Genomic DNA, 21,615 nt, shown 5'->3' with positions numbered 1-21,615 from the left:
GGGGGCACAAAAACGCCCTTATTGACCCTCCTCCTTTCCAATTTTTTCGTTTCGATGATTTTTGATTTTGTATGATATAACGTCCTATCGTAATAAACTTTTATATAAAGAGTGCTTTAAAGCATTAAAATATTAAAATATTTAATATAAAATATTATAAATATAAAATAAAATATTATAATATTTAAAATATTGCATATAATCAACTTGGAAAAGGTCAACTTGGATTTTTTAAATAGAAATTCATATATTTTATTTTATTTTCAAATTAATTAAGATCAAGTAAATATTTTTTCTTTCTTGACATTTTTCTTTAAAACTAGTAATTTTTGAAATCTTTTACTTTAAATCACAATATTTGACTTTTAATCTTCTTTAATTTTATTCTTCTTACATTAGATCCATTGAGTTTGCAATTTTTAATGCAAGACGATTTAAACATAGATAAAATCTCATATACAAGAAATCCATATAATTAAACTTTGTCATTGAAAAAACTAAGCGATGTGGATCTCTCTACGCATGAAAAGTAGCAAACCTATAAAATTTGATAAATATTTCATAGAGCCTATTTGATAAATATGTCATAGACAATATGACAAAACAGGACAATATAATGGTTCTCAGATCATTTCCGTATCATTGCGAACTTAATCCGATTGATATGGTCAATTGTTAAAGACATTAAAAGTAATAACATTTTTTAAATTCAAGATATACATAAAATTATTATTTGAACAAGATATTGATCAAGTGACAGCTAAGCATTAAAATAATTTTAATAATATAATAATTTTATTAGAGATGAAGAGAAAAAGATGTGGAAGATCGACCATAGCTGACAGTAGATTAACAGATAGATATCTCCATTAATAATTTATTTCACAGGCGAAACAAATTCTGAAACCTCTAATATCGATTAATACTGTAAGTCAATGTCGTAATCTTTAATATGTAATATCTTTACTATGTTTCATGACTTCTATATATCTTATTATTACTGTTATTATTTATGAAATTATTTATATTTTATTATTATTATTACTATTATTATTTATATTATTATTTATTATTATTATTATTATTATTACTGTTGTTATTGTTATTATTAAATCCTTCAAAATATGAACATCCCTATTATCCGTATATGTAAACATCGTACATAAAGGTTATACAATCCTTTATTTATGTGACTTTTCATTTGTTAGTAACTTTTAATAAACAATGAACGATTAAAATCTTCCAAATGTTACTTATTGTTAGTTATAATCATAAGCTTGGCGTAGCTTACGCATCCCCACCCCGCTCTCCCCCTCAATACCAATCTACTCTATCCTCCAATCTATCTCAAGAGTCGCAACCCCCTCTTAACAATTTCTTAATCTGCTTAACCAATCTTATAGAAAAACTCTCTCCGCTTCTTAAGGCCTTCGGTTTATACTCGTATTCACGAACAATAGACATCCTTCTCAACTAAAATCACTTAAAATCCTACAATGGAATTGTCACTCAATTTTCAACAAAGTTGATCTCTTGCGCGCTATTATAAACGATTTTGATATTATTTTCTTATCCGAAACCTGGCTTGAACCAATTCAAAATATATCCTTTCCAAATTTCATCATTTTGAGAAAAGACAGTCTTAATCACAATTTAGGTGGCCTAGCAATCATCAAAAGAGATTTCATTCCTTACAAATTAATCGATAACCCATTCAATATACCTAATAAACTGGACTCTCAAGCCATTTGCATTCCATCAAACAACACATCTCTTCTCATTTTCTCAATTTACAGATACCCCAGAGGCTCTATCGCGATAAACGAATGGAATGATCTTTTTCAGTATTCATCCTCATACCCATCGTCTATTGTCCTCGGCGACTTTAATTGTCACCATAAAGAGTAGAGTTCAGACAAACGCTCAGACTACACTGGAACAAATCTGCTGAACTCAGCCTTCGAATACTCTTACACGCCAATAAATAACGGAGCAATCACTTATATTTCCCGACCCAATCATTTGAGATCTGCTATAGACCTTACATTTGTCTCCCCAACTTTATTACACGACTGCACTTGTGTGGGGTGCACTTTCTCAGATTCTCTTAATAGTGATCATATTCCAATTGTCATTAATATCAACCACTACATTGAAAAAAGATATTTCTTTTCACATAAGATTAAGCTAAATCGTGAACAAAAAAAAGAATTTCAATTAAATTTACAACGTAACCTTCCCCAACTACAGGAACATCTCTAGATTCAATTAAAAAATATGAAGCTTTTATTAACAATATTTGGAACTCTCTTCCAGTACACGTAAACTCTACTCTTTCTCGGAACCTCAAAACTAAACAATCGCATCTACCAGCCTCCTGGTGGAATCCCGAATGCGACAAAGCTGCTATGGCTAGAAAATGGACTCTTCACAAATACAAATCCAATCCCACTTTTCAGAACTACACTACGCAAAACAATTAGGGGAGCGCTTTAAAACTAGCAAAATTTGATGATTTTTAAGAAGCCATATCTCGGCTTAGAGAGGTCGTAGAACAATGTTTCTGGGCATTTTAACGGGTGAAGCCTCAACTTTAAAGTGGGTAATATAGCATTATTCGTCTCATCGAACTGTTTTTCGTGTGAGGCTTAAAATCAGATGGCGAAAAAACTCTGAAAATTTCTTGACTTTGTAGTTGTCCATGGAAAAAGCAGGGATAAAACCATAAATGCCACTACATTGGCTTTGAAGTAGGAACCCTCCCCTTTAAAATGCCGCAAGAAACATTGCTCTATCATGTCTAGGAGCCGAGTTATCGCTTTTCAAAGTTACCCCTGCATTTTGCAAGATTTTTAGCAATACCGCCGGCATTCGCGTTATCCAATGTGCACCACGGGGAGGTTGCTCGGTTGGATTTTGCACATCATGTGTATGGTGTATGTGTACGTCAATATTAAGTGTGTGCGTGATGCGTGTGTGTGTGGGTGTGTGTGGGTGTGTGTGTGTCAGCAGAGATAAAAATCCTACGGTTCGTCACTCTCGCAGTAGTTAACGACTCCACACACATCCCCACATACACACCCCCATCCACCCACACACACACACCCTTACACCCACCCACACACACCCACCCACACACACCCACACACACCCACCCATACACCCACCCACTCACACACACACACACACACACACACACGCATCACGCACACACTTAATATTGACGTACACATACACCATACACATGATGTGCAAAATCCAATCGAGCAACCTCCCCGTGGTGCACATTGGATAACGCGAATACCGGCGGTATTGCTAAAAATCTTGCAAAATGCAGGGGTAACTTTGAAATGCGATAACTCGGCTCCTAGACATGATAGAGCAATGTTTCTTGCGGCATTTTAAAGGGGAGGGTTCTTACTTCAAAGCCAATGTAGTGGCATTTATGATTCCATCCCTGCTTTTTCCATGGACAACTACAAAATCAAGAAATTTTCAGAGTTTTTTCGCCATCTGATTTTAAGCCTCACACGAAAAACAGTTCGATGAGACGAATAATGCTATATTACCCACTTTAAAGTTGAGGTTTCACTCGTTAAAATGCGCCTAGAAACATTGTTCTACGACCTCTCTAAGTCGAGATATGGCTTCTTAAAAATCATCAAATTCTGCTAGTTTTAAAGCGCTCTCCTAATTGTTTTGCGTAGTATATATTGAACTAAAACGACAAGAAGCCATTACGAGACGTATCTTGAAAAAAATCTAAAAGAAACGGATGGAAGGCTTTTTGCGACTCGCTAAATAGTCAAACCCCAACCTCACGTATATGGAACATGATCAAACAATTCAAAAAAAGACAACTAGGATTCTTCCCTCACCCACATAATTCTAACTTTGAGACTCCACCAAGTGCAGAAAAAGTTATCGTCTTATTATGTCCTCCGTACGCTCCTCCCTCTTCACAGCAATAACAATAATCCGTCCGGCACGATTTTCGATAATCCCTTTAATGTAGCTGAAATTAGGAAAACAATCCAGCATGCAAAAATTAGATCATCTCCAGGCCTTGATCAAATTGACTTCAACATCATCTCTTCACTACCTGACTGCTACTTACTGATTTTTGTTGACATTTTCAACAACATTATCAAAGAAAGTTCCTTCCCTCACTCATGGGAACATTCGTTAGTCTTTCTCATTCCCAAATCTACCCCTAACAAACTACGCCCAATCTCACTAACATTATGCTGTCTCCAATTACTAGAAAAACTTATATTTCAAAGATTGGTGGATAGAAAAAACCATATTCTCTCTTCCTCAATACGGGTTCAGAAAAGAAAAATCCTGTAGCGATAATATTAGCATCCTCATAGCTGATATATTCAATGGTTTTGTCTTGAGGCAGTCAACAGCATGTCTTTCTAGACATTGAAGGAGCGTTTGACAACGTCATCCCCAACATACTAATTTCTGATCTACTTGAGTTAGGCATTCCCGGAAATATTTGCACCTTTATTCACAACCTAATATATAATAGAAAACTACAATTCATTGTAAACGGAAAAACTTCCGAGACCCACATTATTTGTTTAAAGGGGTCCCTCAAGGATCCATTTTGAGTCCTCTCTTATTCAGCATTTATGTTGCCAAGTGTAGACAACACATTCTCGGGGAGTGCCAACTCATACACTGTCATACAGTTTGCCGATGACGTTGCCATTTACATGCGCTCATCCGATGTCAATCAATCTCTAAAAAAACTAGAAAAATCCATCAAACAACTCGCACTATTCTTCCGTTCTCGAGGTTTGAGCATCTCTCCCTCCAAGTCGGCTCTGATCATATTCACGAGAAATCGCAAAGACCCTAACACTTATTCAATTAATATTTGCGGTGAAAACCTCAGTTCCGCTTCTCATCACAAATTCTTAGAAGTTATTCTAGATTCTAAGTTAAATGGCCACAAACAAATCGATTACCTCGTTAATAAATATTCCAAATTAACAAATATTTTTCGATCACTTAGAGGCATCTGGTGAGGTTCAGACCCCAGACTTCTTACATACAAAGCCTTAATCCATAGTAATATGGAGTACGAATGCTTTATACTCCCGGTTAATAACAAAAGTACTGATTAAACTCGAGAAGATCCAAAGACGAGCTCTAAAATTCAGTTTGGGCCTCCGACAATCTTCCCCTTCTAACATTGTATTGGCTGATGCTGCGATCAGTCCTTTAGACTGTCGTTTCCTTTATCTAACATCTAAATTTATCTTAAAATCATTCTCAAATGAATCCAGCACTCTTATCGACAAACTGCTAGACCTCCAAATCTCTCTCATAGGTAATGACAGATATAAGCTATCTGAAAATTTCTTACTCTATAAAACCTTTTTAATAAACAAAAAATTTAAACCTAAAATTATAACAATATGTAAGATGTGATTTGCCAGTCGAATTTTTAAACAAGGTTTAAGATTTTATTGACCAACACTGACTAAAATTAATTCTTATATTATAAGACTTTATTTGGGAATAATCTCAATTCGAGATTTATAGAATCGAAGGGTCTGAATAGCTCAGTTGGTGAGAGCAGTCGCCCGGCAAGCGAAAGGTCTCGGGTTCGATTCCCGATTCAGCGACTTTCGGATCTATATTTTTCTCGCCTATAATTTTATAGGGGGGTTAGAGGGGAGTCGGGAAATAAATCTCGAATTGAGATTATTCCCAAATAAAGTCTTATAATATAAGAATTAATTTTAGTCAGTGTTGGTCAATAAAATCTTAAACCTTGTCTAAAATTATAAGCTCAGCGCTATCGTCTATATATACATATCATTATGATATTAATCTATTCACTCCAGACACGGAGATAACTCCTCCCAAACTTGTCGAAGAAATTGAATGAGTCCCAATTTCACAAATAGTTTTTCTCTCTTCATATCAACAACAAATCACCAACAAACAAGTATTTTACACAGATGCCTCTAAAAAGGAACTATCACAACTGTCCGACGCCGATTTAATTTTCCTTGAAATATGTTGTAAAGTATGCAATTTTAAGAGACACGTATTTTTTTATACGTGCCCAATCGAAGGTTTAAGGGGCGATTCACCTTTGTGAAAAAAAAAAAAATTTTTTTTCCATGGGAATATCATCAAAACATAAAGAGATATAAAAAATGTTTGAAACAAAAGTAACACGGTTTTTTATGCACTTTATGCCTGTGTACTTCAAATTTTAAAAATATTAAATTTTTTTCGAAATCTTCCACCATTCCTCCCAATTTTGAAAATTTTTAAATTTTTGTTGGTAGTAAATTGTAGAGTATTTTATGACAAATTCAACGGTATGGTGCAAAATTGCTATACACGTTTCCCAAAAATCGATTTTGGTAGAAATGTGATACAAACATATACGTCACTCGTCAATTATATTTGTATCATTGATAACGTGTATTATTTAAAATCATATTATTAAATTTCATTAATTTACTTGAAAAATATTTTCTGCAATTATTAACTTGATAATATCACAGTTCAGAAACGTGATTTTACAGGAAAAAGTTATCAGAAAATTATGCGTCATACTATAGCTGCATCCTTGATAACATGTATTGTTTGAAATTGTATTAATTAAATCTTATTAATTTTCTTGAAAAATATTTTCTACAATTATGGACTTGATAATATCACGTTTCAAGATACGTAATCTCACAGGAAAATATTACCACTGTATTATACATCATACTATAGTTGCATTATTGATAACGTGTATTGTTGAAATTGTATTAATCAAATTAAATCTTATTAACCTTGAAAAATATTTTTTGCAATTATTGACTGGAAAACATCACGTTCGGAGACGTAAACAAAAAAAGATTAGATATTGAAATCTTAAATGAAAAAAAATCAATGTGAATAGAGTATATAAATACGTACATAGAGACTGCAAGAAGCTACATTCACACTCTGTGTGCTTGCTGAAATCGTGTCTGCAAATCTTTTGTTTTTCCTTAAGTTATACTTTCACGAGTGTAAGTGCAATTGTCTATAAGATGATTATCAATCCACTTAACGTTGTTATGACATAAGATAAATTTTAGTTTCTTATATTTTGTAAAACATTTGAAACTTAAATAAAACTATTATTATAATGTGTTATATACACGTTTCTCTTCTTGTTTTGTAGATCATTTCAAAAAATGGTTAGAAAAAGCTTATTTTCCAAATGTGGGTCGCGATAGTGTTCTTCTTATAGATTCATGGAGCGGACAGTGTCCAACTATTGTCGCTGATTTAACACCAACAGAAAAACAAATTACCACTATGGTAATACCGAAAGGGAAAATACAACCGTTAGATGTTTACGGATTTAGAATCTGGAAGAATTTTGCAAGAAGATTTTCGGATACTGTTTTATTGTTGAATTTTGATATAAATTTACATCAGCGAAATAATATTATAAAATTACAATCTTTAATACATAATCAGTTATCATCTCCTCGATATCATAATTTATTTAAATACTCTTGGTTTAAAAGTGGATATACGAATGAAAGACCAGAAGAATTTAAAAATCCAGTAGAATTTAGTTTTGAACAAATGTTAACAACATGTGACGTTGATGGTTGTAATGATGTAGCTGTATTAATACGATGCTCTTGTAATACGGTGCAAAAAATCTTTATGTTTAAAACATTTCTTTGTGGAATATCATTATTGTAACATCTATAACAAATGACACAAAATTTAATATATATAATATAAAAATATTTGTAAATATAACTATATTTATATTATTTATGTATTATTCTATACTATTTTATTAAATATTTTTATAATTTTTATATCTCTTTTTTGTTTTGATGATATTCCCTTGGAAAAAAATTTTTTTTTTTTTTCACAAAGGTGAATCGCCCCTTAAACCTTCGATTGGGCACGTATAAAAAAATACGTGTCTCTTAAAATTGCATACTTTACAACATATTTCAAGGAAAATTAAATCGGCGTCGGACAGTTGTAATAGTTCCCTTAAGGGAAAAAAAATTTTTTTTCCAAGGGAATATCATCAAAACAAAAAGAGATATAAAAATTATAAAAATATTTAATAAAATAGTATATCTTCCAGAATGGATTTCTAATTGAAAACCATTTTGATCTGTATTATAAACATTTTCAGATCCAAATTGTTCAATGAGAGGTTTCACTGTTTTTATAAAATCTTGGGCTTCTTTTTGAATATTATCAGAATCTTCCAACGTTTTTCTAGTAATAAATTTTGTAATTCTTCTGGATACAATTCGGTGAGACTTTTTAAATCGTGATATCCACGCAGGTGATGCCTTAAATACAGGATTTAAATCTCCTATTTCTCTTTGTGCCTCCAAAGCCCATCTGTTTATATCAACATTATGAATTATAAATCCTGCTTGAACAGCTGCATTAAATTTATCATGCGTAATTTTGGAAACATGAGATAATTTGTCAAGACGACTTCTACCTGACCTTAACTGTTCTTCCCATCGCCTCAATTGACGTTCAGATGAAACTCTTCTAAACTTGTGTTGCACTGATTTAAAAGAACGATGTTTAATGGTGGTATTTCTATTTTCATTAAACGATTCCTGATTCTGCCAATATTCAATAGCTCGCCGTTTGTAAGAAACATCAAAATTGTTATCACCATGGCATCGCTTATTATGAACATTTACATTATCTTCATTCCATGCTTCTTCATCTTCTTCAATTATTTCAAATGTATGCAAGTTAAGAGGTTCTTCATAATCAAGCAATGTTTCTTCTGTCACTTCCAGTCCGTTGAATTGATGAATATTGTCCAATAATCATTTCTGAATATTTCCTTTTAGTTCTATCTCGGCTTCAGTTTCCATAAGATACATAGTATTTATTGCTGCTAGTAAAAGTCTAACAACGTTAAGTGGATTGATAATCATCTTATAGACAATTGCACTTATATTCGTGAAAGTATAATTTAAGGAAAAACAAAAGATTTGCAGACACGATTTCAACAAGCACACAGAGTGTGAATGTTAGCTTCTTGCAGTCTCTATGTACGTATTTATATACTCTATTCACATTGATTTTTTTTCATTTAAGATTTCAATATCTAATCTTTTTTTGTTTACGTCTCCGAACGTGATGTTTTCCAGTCAATAATTGCAAAAAATATTTTTCAAGGTTAATAAGATTTAATTTGATTAATACAATTTCAACAATACACGTTATCAATAATGCAGCTATAGTATGATGTATAATACAGTGGTAATATTTTCCTGTGAGATTACGTATCTTGAAACGTGATATTATCAACTCCATAACTCCATACTTTTTCAAGAAAATTAATAAGATTTAATTAATACAATTTCAAACAATACATGTTATCAAGGATGCAGCTATAGTATGACGCATAATTTTCTGATAACTTTTTCCTGTAAAATCACGTTTTTGAACTGTGATATTATCAAGTTAATAATTGCAGAAAATATTTTTCAAGTAAATTAATGAAATTTAATAATATGATTTTAAATAATACACGTTATCAATGATACAACTATAATTGACGAGTGACATGTGTGTGTTTGTATCACATTTCTACCAAAATCGATTTTTGGGAAACGTGTATAGCAATTTTGCACCATACCGTTGAATTTGTCATAAAATACTCTACAATTTACTACCAACAAAAATTTAAAAATTTTCAAAATTGGGAGGAATGGTGGAAGATTTCGAAAAAAATTTAACATTTTTAAAATTTGAAGTACACAGGCATAAAGTGCATATAAAACCGTGTTACTTTTGTTTCAAACATTTTTTATATCTCTTTTTGTTTTGATGATATTCCCTTGGAAAACATTTTTTTTTTTTTTTCACAAAGGTGAATCGCCCCTTAAACCTTCGATTGGGCACGTATAAAAAAATACGTGTCTCTTAAAATTGCATACTTTACAACATATTTCAAGGAAAATTAAATCGGCGTCGAACAGTTGTGATAGTTCCCTTGTAAGCTAGAATCCGGTATTTATGTAGGACTCGCGATCTACTTGTCATCTCTTAATATCCAACTAACTTATAAAATTCAATCTTCTACTTCAATTTTTACAGGTGAAGCCTATAGCCCTTGGTTGTTGCATTGACTTTATCTTATCGGAAAAAATTTCTGATTCCTCAATTTTTACAGACTAGCTTAGCACTGTAAAATCGCTTTCCTCCTTTCCAAGCAAAAACCACAATCCGCTCATCCTATCATTAAAAGACAAACTAAAAACAACCGATTCACTCAACTTTAAAATAAAGATCATTTGGATACCGTCCCATAAGGGCGCATACTTGGAAATGAGACTGCGAATCATTTAGCAAAAAGAGCTATTAGGTATGGAACCCTTTTAAATCATTCGATTCCCCACACTGATTTTTACAATAACGCTCTGCTTAAACTTCAGTCCAATACTTCGCAAATTCTTTTGGATCAAGCCAAAACACAATCGGATAACAATATTTTGATCTGTATGTGATCTTTCATTTCAAAGCCTTGGTTTCATAAAACGAGCCTTAATAGAAACGAAATTGTTACAGTATGTAGAATTCGAAGCAATCATTATAATCTAAACACTAACTTATATAGATTTAATATAGTCTCTTCCCCAGCGTGTGACTGCAAATATCCTCAGCAAAACATTAATCACATTCTCTGGTCCTGTCCCTTATATGACAAGAATAGGGCCAATCTTATCTCAACTATCCAGAAAAAAAAAAAAAAAAAAACCTCCCCCTTATGACATACACTATCTCTTACAAACCCCTACTCCAAATATCATATCCCCTACCCAATCCTTCTTGAACAAGCACAAACTACAAGTCTAAAGATCACTCTTTGAACGAACAATAACGCACTCATCCAAGTACAACACACTCTAATGATGACCCAAGTCTCGCCGACGAATCACTCTCTCAGCCACTAGTCAAGCATACTGAAAACATCTAAACATGTGACGGCGCTCATACATAGATCATATCAATATGAAGAAAGAAGCAAAAATAACCAATAAAAACCACAACTCTCTCTCACAGTGATACAAACTGGCCGTATAGTAGCCAGATGCTTGGCTAAGGACCAAACAAGAAGAAGAAGAAGAATAGTCATAAGCTTGATAATATATGTCAAAATTAAGATTATTGAAATTGGCTCTCTCCATCTTTCAATACTCCCAAATCAAAGTACTTATCTTTTTTCATTATCATAAACAATATTGATATTGTAAAATATCACAATTTTTATATAAAATTTTTATATAATTGTAAATATTATAAGATTACAAGCATATCTTATCTTGAAACGTACTTAAATTTAAGAATTTAAAAATAAATGCGATACCCTGATTTATGAAGTTCCTTTTTTGAAACGCAAACAGCAGTAAACATGTCTTCCAAGAGACAAAGTTCCTTCTTTTTGCAGTTGAGTGGGCGACAAAGCTCATCTGAAACAGAATATAAACAAGAATCGATTTTATAATACATCATTCATTAGATATAATGAAATCAGATTCATACTTTAAGGCATTAATAAAGGAGCGGTTTATTTGTTTTACATTACTTTAAAAATTTAGATACAATAAAAATGCCTAAAAAAATATTGTTTTTATTATTTTTTATTATTTTTTATTATTTTCTAATAATCACCAATATAATAGTAAGCTTTAGAGAGAGAATACATGGATTTTTTATTTGCAAAGTGAAACGATTTACCTACTATGTATATATCATTTGCTATAGATGAATTGAGAACATCCATTGCGTTTTCTGACAATCTAATTTTATTACTAAGCAATTATGCAATGTTTAAATATCACAAAGAAAGAAATTAATGTTCTGATTTCAAGATTTAATTAAAATCTAACGCATATTAAACATTCGGTTGCAAGGACTACCAAATAAAAAAAGTGAGCGTTTTACGGCTAACTTACATTTCTTGATATTTCTCGAATCACAGAGATACTTCCATTACACTCGATTAACTGAGATTTAGATATTCTTCAAATCACCTTGGCAGACTTTTATAATCTCTCAGAGATTAACGTTCTTATTGGAGCAAAGCTTTTCTATCAGTTGTATAGGTCAAATCAAACTCAGCAACTCGGCTTGTATTGCAAAAAACGCGGCTAAGTTGAATAATCTCGGGAACCATACACGATCAAGAGCTTACGTTGAATCAAATTGCGCGTCGTAGATTTTTTAACCGCTCAAGTCGTAAAATTCTGAGAAATGGAAGAAGTTTCGAGCGTAAAGATTTGTCAAGTAATGAAAAAGCATGTGAGAGGCATTTTTCTCAAACTTTTTCTAGAGATCCGAGCGGACCATATGTAGTTAGATTATCATTTAATGATTAAAAAACACTGTTGAAGATCCTTATCAAACAGCAAAGAAAAAAGGCGATTAATACAGGATCCTTAAACGTACGAAGAATATTCAAATTTTCTCGAATATTATGAAAAGCTGGGTCACATGACTGACAATGAGATTTCAAGTTCTGATGCTACCGAAAATAGATATTTCATCCCACATTATCCCGTTTTCAAATGTAATAGTCATACAATGAAACATGAGCTGTTTTTTATGTATCTTCGAAGAATAGTAGTGGTATATTGTTAAACGAAGCGCTCTTTGCTGGCCCAACTATTCAGGAAGATTATTTTCAGTTATTACATTTCGGATCCATCAGTACGAATTAAGCGCTGACATTGAAAAAATGTACAGACAAGTTTGTTTACATTCTAAGAATGCCAAGTACTAAAAAATATTATCAAATCAGTCAAAATATTCCAACTAAACACGGTCATATATGATACTGTTACTCGCCGTCCGAACATTACGGTAATTATCTATGGACGAACAAGAGCAATTTCCGTTAACAAGTAAAACTCTTCAACAAAATTTCTATATTGATGATCTATTGATGATCACCGGCAGGCCTAGCCTCCAGGAAGCACAAAGACTGTAAAACAAACTCATTATGCTTATTAGCCATTATTAGGGCGTGGATTTCACTTTTGACAATGGTGTTAAACGAATCAAGTTTCCTAAAACTAATGCTCGAGAAATTCACTGATCTTCATATCTGCCTGAACGAGTTGGAAAACAAAAAACTCTCGGTACCCATTGGCAATCACGACAATCCAGTTCATAACCTTTCGACGAAGCATCAACGAATGACCAGATTATATATTATCTCAAGTCGCCTCCCTTTTCGAGAGAAGCCTTCACTTGCGCATAATATTAGGTGTACAAATTAATTCGGTGCCTTTTTTCATGAAATTCAAAGTTTATTTATAAAAAGACAAATACACATTTAATATTCAAAATAATCTTCATTATTTTCGATGACTTTACTCCATTTTTCGGGCAAATGACGAATGCACCCGCGGAAGAAACTTGGTAGTTTTGACTCGATAAAGTGTCATTGATGCTTTTTTGGACCTCAACTGTTTTAAAATGCTCATCAGCCAGGTGATGTTGAAGCAACCGAAATAGGTGGTAGTCCGACGGGGCGAAATCTGGTGAATAAGCCACGTGAGGGAGAACTTCCCAATGTATAGATTATGTTCTTAGTTCCTTTTGCGGTATGTGGTCGAGCGTTGTCGTGCTGCAAAATCGCTTGCCTAGTTCCGCTGCCAGTATAAGGCCTCTTTCGTTCTCCATCGCTCAAACGGATAAGTTGTTGTTGATAGTATTCCGCAGTAACAGTCTGGCCAGGATCCAGCAACTCATAATACACCACACTCTTTATATCCCATCAGATACTCAGCAAAACTTTTTTTGCATGGATATTAGGCTTTAGAGTCGATGTCGACAGTTGGCCGGGATCTACCCACGATTTTCTGCGTTTAGAACTGTCGTATAATACCCATTTTTTATCCCCCGTAATGATTTGTACAGAAAATCTTTCCTCTTAAATCGAATCAGCAAAGATATTGCCGTGTCGAATCTTCGCTCCTTGTTTTCCGGGCTCAAGTTGTGCGGAACCCATCTACCCTCCTTCTGAATTTTACGGAATTGATGTAGACGATGAGATATGTTTGAGATATTGTTGAGTATAATGTACAACTCCGAGTTGTAACGCAAGCTCCTGTTGAGTTTGAGCGGAGTTTTCAGTTAACAGTTGTTCGAATTCCTCGTCGTCGAATTTTTGTGATGAAAAATCAAAATCTCCATTCCGAAACCTTTGATACCACTTTTTATACGTTTTATGTGTTACAGCGTCTTCACCCAGAATGGCACAAACCATCTCCGTGGCTTCAACAGCATTTTTCTTTAATTGAAATGTTTAATTGAAAAAGAATGCAGTGTCGCAAATGCTGTTTATCGACCGCCATCGTGTTCACTGCTGTTTCGTGAAGTTATATCGCCTACTTCACCAAAGCATATAGTGTTTTAAGAACTTAATACACACAAACCGCAAAAGGGCGGAAAACTATTTAGTTTTAAAACGGAGTTATAAGGCACGAAATGTAAAGGCACCGAATTAATTTGTACACCTAATACAATTGGACAGGTTAAAATTGCACAACGTTCTATTAAACACATAAAGTTGCCATTCGATTGGACACACTTTCACTTGCGCATAATTCGTTTAGATACATTTTATTTCCGAACCGTTCAATTGTACATCGCTGAAAAGTTACAAATCTATGTGTAATTGTACAATTATTGACCTTGTTAATGAAAGCACCGATCAATATGTATTTACCAATCATATGGATATCAAAAACTCATGTGGAATTAAATGAAGTGAACTTTGCTTCGTGCAGGAAGTTGCAAACCTATATAAAAAGAACGGTGCGCAAAAGAACGGTGTGCAAAAAAACGGGTGCAAATGTAACGTGTCCAATCGAACAGTGTGCAACTTTATATATCTAATAGTACGGTATGCAATTTCAACGTGTCTAATTGTACTGTGCACAAGTGAGCCTCTCCCACTTTTCGACTCTCTAAAATTTTTGCGCCCAACAATAGTAAAGACAAAAATCGCTGTGAGAGATCAAAACTTATTCCCTATAGATGTTACCATCTCTTGGAATAAATATAAGGAGCAAATTGAAATTCTAAGCAATTACACCGTTCCTCGTCAAGTCATCGAAAATAACGTTATCGAAATTCAATTACATGGCTTTTGTACTAGTGAAAGCACCGTATAGAGCCGTGCTATATCTGCAATCCACAATTACTCCAAAAATTCATGTGATTTGTTTAGTCTGTTCAAAATTTCGCGTAGCGTCATTCAAGAAATTGTCACTACCTTGTACGCCGCAGTCCTCCTTAGAAAACTGTACGAAGCTACCATTAAATTATTTAGGATTAAATTGAATAAGGTATTTTTTTAGACAGATTCGACAATTGTGCTTCATTGGATTTAAACTTCATCGCACAAACTAAAAACATTTGTTGCAAACCGCATTTCACAAATTCAACGAAATATTGAGTACGGAAATTGGAATATAATATGTGTCATTTCAGGACAATCCCGCTGACGCCCTATCAAGAGAACAATTTCTCTACGAATTTGTCAACAATATCTAGCAAAATGGTCCGATTTGATTATCTAATGATGAAATCTCTTAACCGCTTAATTTAATTCTCAGTATTGAGATTTCAGAACGCGCAATAGTTGTCTTCTCAAGCGTTTGCGATATGAATACTGATTTGTTGTCACGATTCTCGTCGTTCATCAAGATGAAGAAGATTATTGCTTACCAGCGTTTCTCTGCTGTCGATCGCAAAAAACAGTGTTCAATCTTAGTACAAAAGAATTAAAGGAAGACAAAAAGTGTATTATAAAATTAGTTCAACTCGTCAATTTTAAAAGCGAATTACATAATTTAAAAATGAATCTTATAAGAAAAGTAATGTGTTATCATTCACACATAATCCGTTTGTAGACTCTGACGAAATACTTCGAGTTGGGGGTCGATTAAAGCACGCGGATTTAGAATTTGATCAAAAACATCCAATTTTGTTACCATTTAACGATCATGTCACTGAATTAATAATTCGAGAAACACGTATTAAACTTGTGACAAAAAGTTAAGCGATCTTGTATGCAATACGACGAAATTATTAACCTTTAAACGAAAAAAATCACGTCAAGGGAGTCAAAAAATGTATATCATGCTCTCACTGGAAGCCTTTAATATCTGATAGGTAATTTACTAAAGATTAAATTTATAAGCTCGAAACCATTTGAAAATGTCGGCGTTGATTTCTATGGCCCGTTTTTAATTGAAGAGAAAAGGTATTGTAATCGTAATAAGGTTAAAATTTATGTAGCTATATTTATATATCCAGTCATCTAAGCTCTTCATTTAGAAGTTGTAAATGATTTGACCACTAAAGTGTTTTTATAGCCAGCTTGAAGCAATTTTTCGCATCGTGTTAAAATCTAATCAGATAATTCAGTCAGATAATGGCACAAATTTGACGCAAGGACTCATTTAAAAGAATTATTGCAGTTTCTGAGAGAAAAATCAACGATCACTCAAGTATCTGACTAATAAAAGAATACAATGGTTTTTTTATACTTCCCCGATTACTGCATTTTAAGGGGGATTTGGAAAATTTCAGTAATAAGTTCTAAGCTCTAATTACATGCGATAAACTATTGAAGATATTCTCTTCAGCTTTAAAGAATTTAACATTTGTAATAGAAGTAAAAACGATTTTAAATTCGAGATCCCTCACACCGATGTCGTCGGATCCAAATAATCCACTTGTTCTGACACCAACACATTTTTTTATTAAATTACGTTAATACGTCGTTATTATCTATTCCTAGGTACAATTTCATAAATACGAGTTCAAATCGTTTTTTGACTTGACTTGATAGCACATTCAAAAGATAAAGTAGTATTTGTGAGAGTGTTGGAATAAGGAATATTTAAATGAGCTATAGCAACGTGCCAAATGGTTTTCTAATGAATCTCACAATATTGACATATAGGAGTTCTTATAATACTCAAAGAGAATAATACACCGCCGTTACATTGGATTACCGATAGAGTGATAGCTACTCATCCTGATGGATGATAGTATAGTTAGAGTAATAACGGTTAAGACGGCAAATTGTATATAATCGATGTATTAAAAAAGATATCTCTTCTGCCTTCTATAGTAGGATTTACTTTTATATAGGAGTTACTTAAAATTTTCTTGATCGTTTTATTCTTTTTTTTTTACTTCTTTTCTTTTTTTGAACATGTCATTCAAAGGGAAACGATATGGGTCCAGTACATATATGGAATAACTATGGAAAAGCAGGACTGTGGGGTAAACTTTGCTTCGCGGGAAAAGTCGAAAACAAAACAACAATAGATCTCGTTCCGTAAATTGTAGGTCAAATAATCGTGTCGGTTAAATATCCTTGTCGGTCATGTAAACTATAGGTCGAATAACCGTGTCGATTAAGTGTACTTGTCAGCCATGTTAATTGTCGACTAAGTTATATCGTGGGTTAAGTGTATTGTCGGCCAAATGGTGTCAATCAAGTAAATTGTCGGTCAAATGATTGTCGGCTAAATAAATGCGACCGTTATATATTATATATATTTAACACATTATTTGGAAAATATATTGACTTATAGATTAAAATAGGTCACCCTGTATATCAAAAATTAATAAAAATTTGTTTAAAAAATGTCAAATATTTTTTTACTTATCTATATTTCAAAAAAATTCCATAATTTAATAATAAAAAATATAGAAATGCGTATTATGATAATTAAAAATACAATTAAGTGCAGATGTTTTCAACTACTTACTATTAGGATCATGTATCCAATGTTTCTTATCTCCAAGTTTTATTATGCGAGTGTCATCCTGAAAGAGAGAAAATTGATGTGTTAGAAATCTATTTTGTATGTGTGAATATATTCCTTAAACTATATTTTTAAATATAATAGGATATACATATATGCAAATATAGAACATAAATTTCTTGAAGATCATATTTTTACATTGTCAACAAGAATAATTCAAACCAAAATTAATGATAAATATAGAAAGAAAAAAAAATGTCATTCGCAAAATTCTAAACATTTTTCAAAAAAGTCGAAATTTAATTTGTGTTAAATGTATCGAAAGAAGTCGACGGAAGAATTTTTGAGCATCTTTTGAAGTAACTTTTACTGGCGGATCTTGGGGGGGGAGGGGTTAAAACCTCCCCCTTGCAAATTAAAAGAAACAGTTTTGCTGAATAAATGGGATGTAAAAATGGTATCAGAAGTTTCATCACGTCCTCGTTGTTGATCCTGGAGTAAAAGGTAAGCATGAAACCAAAAATATTAAATCAAATAATTCTGCAGAACCCCCCCCCCCCCCCATTATCGACGTCAGGATACGCTAGTGGTAACTTTAATAACCTAACTCCGTTCGAACTCGAAAACAAATGTTTATTAAACATTTTCAACCTATTTTGATATGCTACAGGCACTGTACCAGTTTTGGCACTAATTGTGAGTTCAGAGACACTCTGTATGTACAGGATGGGCCATTTTAATGTCTCATTCCAAATATCCCTTTTCCTAAGTCTTTTACAAAAAAATGTTTCATATAAAGTTGGATTTTGAGAGGAAAAGAAGTTGCGCTACTGACTTTTTTCTAAAGGACGATTGTCAAGGTCATTTGAAGGTCATTTAGGTTTTTTTCATATGGATTACCTTAATTTTTTTTATATAAATTGCAACAATTTTTTTATATTCCTCCAATATTTACTATAAAAAGTTATATGAATAAGATGGCCAAAAGGTGAATAGTTTACGAGATATTTTATACTTTAATTTGATAATTTTACATAAATTATAAAATATCTTATAAAATATTTATTTTTAAACGATCTTACCTCAATAATTTTATGCATAAAATAATAAAAGGAATCAATCGGTGTAAAGAAAACACATAGTTGTTTGTAAGAAAAAGTATATAACTGCTACTTGCAAATTACATATTTTTTCTTAAAATCACCTGTGTTTTCTTTGCATTATTCTTTGCATACATTTTTCTCAACGTATGACAAATTTTCGTATGCCGTCAATGGAAAATTCAGGCGACCTATTTTGGATCCATGACTGCACTATTTGCTTCACTTCGTTATCACTTCACGATTATTATAGTAGTAAAATGAATCCCCTTGATATCCTTTCTTCGTGATACCGATTTAAGAATTGTTTCCAACATTCAACTCTCCTTTTTTTAATTTTTTCCGTTACATTCGCGGTACTCGCTGAGCACAAATTTTTCGGTAATCGATTTTTTGGTTAATGACTAAATCACACGAAGAAAAGACATCAAAGAAATTCATTTTACTAAGGATAATGAAGTAAAGCAAGGAGTGCAATTATAAATCAAGAATAAGTCGCTTAAATTTTTTATTGACGGCATGCGAAAACATGATTTTTGTCATAGGTTGACAAAAATGTATCTAATTAAATTATGACTATGTCGAAAAATAAGTATGTAGATTTGTAATCAATAAATTATACTGTATTATATTTTGTATTTTTTAAATACTTCTTTTCGTTCTTGAGATAACCGTGCGTGTGCATTACTTTTCAGCCCACCCACATATATAAAATCAGTATTCTCGATTAATTTATTTTTTTGAAGAGATTCATTGTATGATATTAAGAATTTTTTTCTTCTATTTTTACATTTTCATATTTTTCTTTCTGTCTTTATAAAATAAGAATCAAATTTCGAAGAATCTTAAGTAATCTTATCTTAACGATAAAATAAAAACTTTAATCGATTATTAATTGTTTCAAAGATCAGATGAAGAAGATAGATCTGAAGTATAATTCCGATAAATTCAAAGTTTTTGATGAAACTTTAAATAGAGTTAAAGAAAAATTTTGTCACAACAAATCCAATTATGGTACCTTTTTGACAAAAAGGATATTGAAAGAAAAAATATATCTTACACACACTCTGTTAGAGAAAATCAATTTATAATACCAATCAAATTCCAAAATATTTGAATTATTTATTTACTATGCTTTTCATATATGATGTTTTAAATTATGCAATGATGTGTATGTTATACACGATTATTTTTGTGATATCTTGTTATTGATTTTACTGATAATCAAATAAAATAAAAATTTTCCTCTTTAATTTTATTCTCTTCGTTGTCGCTTACTATTAATTTTATTCTCTTCGTTGTCGCTCTATTATTATTGAAATTTTAGGTAAAAAAATTAACTTGTCAAAAAAAATTTTTTAAAGCGTCAAGTTCATGCATTCGTTCAAAAAATTGTTGTAAAAAGACAACAAAGTTTACTTTAATATTAAATTTGCTGTTAAAATGTGAGCGAAAATTGTATTTAAACGTCCCGCTCAAATGTTTTTAGTTTGCACACTGCTATGTTGACGGATCTCTTTTTTCAGTTACTATCTAGTGAGTAAAGTTTTTTCCCCAATGATGGCCAATATGTGTATTTTTTATTATTTTTAACAATAAAACCATTCCTAACTTCACCACCTGTATTGTCTAATTAAAAAATAATATTAGAAAACTGCATCAATTGAGAGTAATAAAAAAAAATCATATTTTTTATAAATTGAAGTACATTTTTATAAATTTTTATAAATTGAGAGTATCTAATATTAAAGGATTTTTCTCTTAAAATAAGAGAATAATGCCTATTTTAAAATAAAATATTTTAAAAATAAGTGGGAAATTCTTGAAATAAAAATACAATTTTTTCAATATACGCCACTTGTAAAATTAGAAATGATTTTTATGAGTTAAGATAACCGCAATCATACCAATATATGCACAACGAATGAGAAAAAAAAAAGAAACAAAAGATGAAAGTGGTTTTTACTACGATTGTACTATTTGCAAATATATATTCGAAAAATTGAAAAGCAATTTCTATCTTCCGAATATATATAAAACTTACACTTTATTGTTTCCAAAACTTATCTTGTTCGTATAATGAGATGTTGGAGAGAATAAGCCGTGCAATCATAAAACTTTATAAAAAACATAATAATCATCACAATAAATTGTAGTAAAAAATACCTGAATCAAATAATCTTCTGCAAGCGTGGCAAATATATATATTGTACATAGATTAAATTCCCTTTTGTTTACAATATTATTTTTGTTCAAAACAATAATGACACATTTATAGTATATTACAGATTTATAGTATATTTTAGTGCTAAAATATTGCAAAATCTATATTTCTTAACTATTTCACCGTATAATATTTCATTAAAAGTTTAGCTTTTACTTTACTATAATAAAATAAAATATATGAAAATAGTTTTATTTCGCTAAATAAAATAATAATTTTTTTTGAAGAAAATTCAATATTAAAGTATTTTTATATATTATAAAATACTCGAGTCAAATTTGAAGATATAATTGATCAATCTTCATAAAATTCTTTAGAATCTTTATAAATCAGGATTATTTGAGAACCATTGAATTTAGTCAACATAAAATGTACTCCAAATTTTTTTATATAAGATAATAAAAGAATTTTATCATAAAAATACTTTATTTGTTATATTTAGATTGTTCTATTATAAAAATTAAAC

General features: G+C 31.7%; 1 protein-coding gene and 1 pseudogene across 4 annotated transcripts in view; one reads left to right on the top strand and one right to left on the bottom strand.

The window, feature by feature from the left end:
- Positions 1 to 21,615, bottom strand: part of Cow (Proteoglycan Cow) — a 124,665-nt gene that overhangs the window by 51,982 nt on the left and 51,068 nt on the right. For all 3 annotated transcript variants that reach the window (XR_014425282.1, XM_083037434.1, XM_083037433.1), the window contains exons 2-3: positions 17,829 to 17,886; positions 11,396 to 11,498 (exon numbers count right to left, since the gene is read on the bottom strand). Coding sequence is in view for 2 of the 3 variants with exons in the window: in XM_083037434.1 (XP_082893560.1) it covers positions 11,396 to 11,498; positions 17,829 to 17,886 (161 nt within the window). In the remaining variant the exon portion in view is untranslated. The remainder of the gene's footprint in view (positions 1 to 11,395; positions 11,499 to 17,828; positions 17,887 to 21,615) is intronic.
- On the top strand, positions 596 to 7,744 carry LOC145935983 (uncharacterized; annotated as a pseudogene). Its single transcript, XR_014425310.1, has 3 exons — positions 596 to 667; positions 6,947 to 7,037; positions 7,193 to 7,744. The product of XR_014425310.1 is annotated as an uncharacterized LOC145935983 (transcript).

This window comes from Prenolepis imparis, unplaced genomic scaffold, assembly GCF_030444845.1.
Source record: "Prenolepis imparis isolate NDT839.2.m4 unplaced genomic scaffold, iyPreImpa1.0 SCAF_5, whole genome shotgun sequence".
In the NCBI taxonomy this organism is placed as follows: Eukaryota; Metazoa; Arthropoda; class Insecta; order Hymenoptera; family Formicidae; genus Prenolepis; species Prenolepis imparis.
Note: the sequence above shows the minus strand (reverse complement) of the source record. Positions and strands in the feature narration are given on the sequence as shown.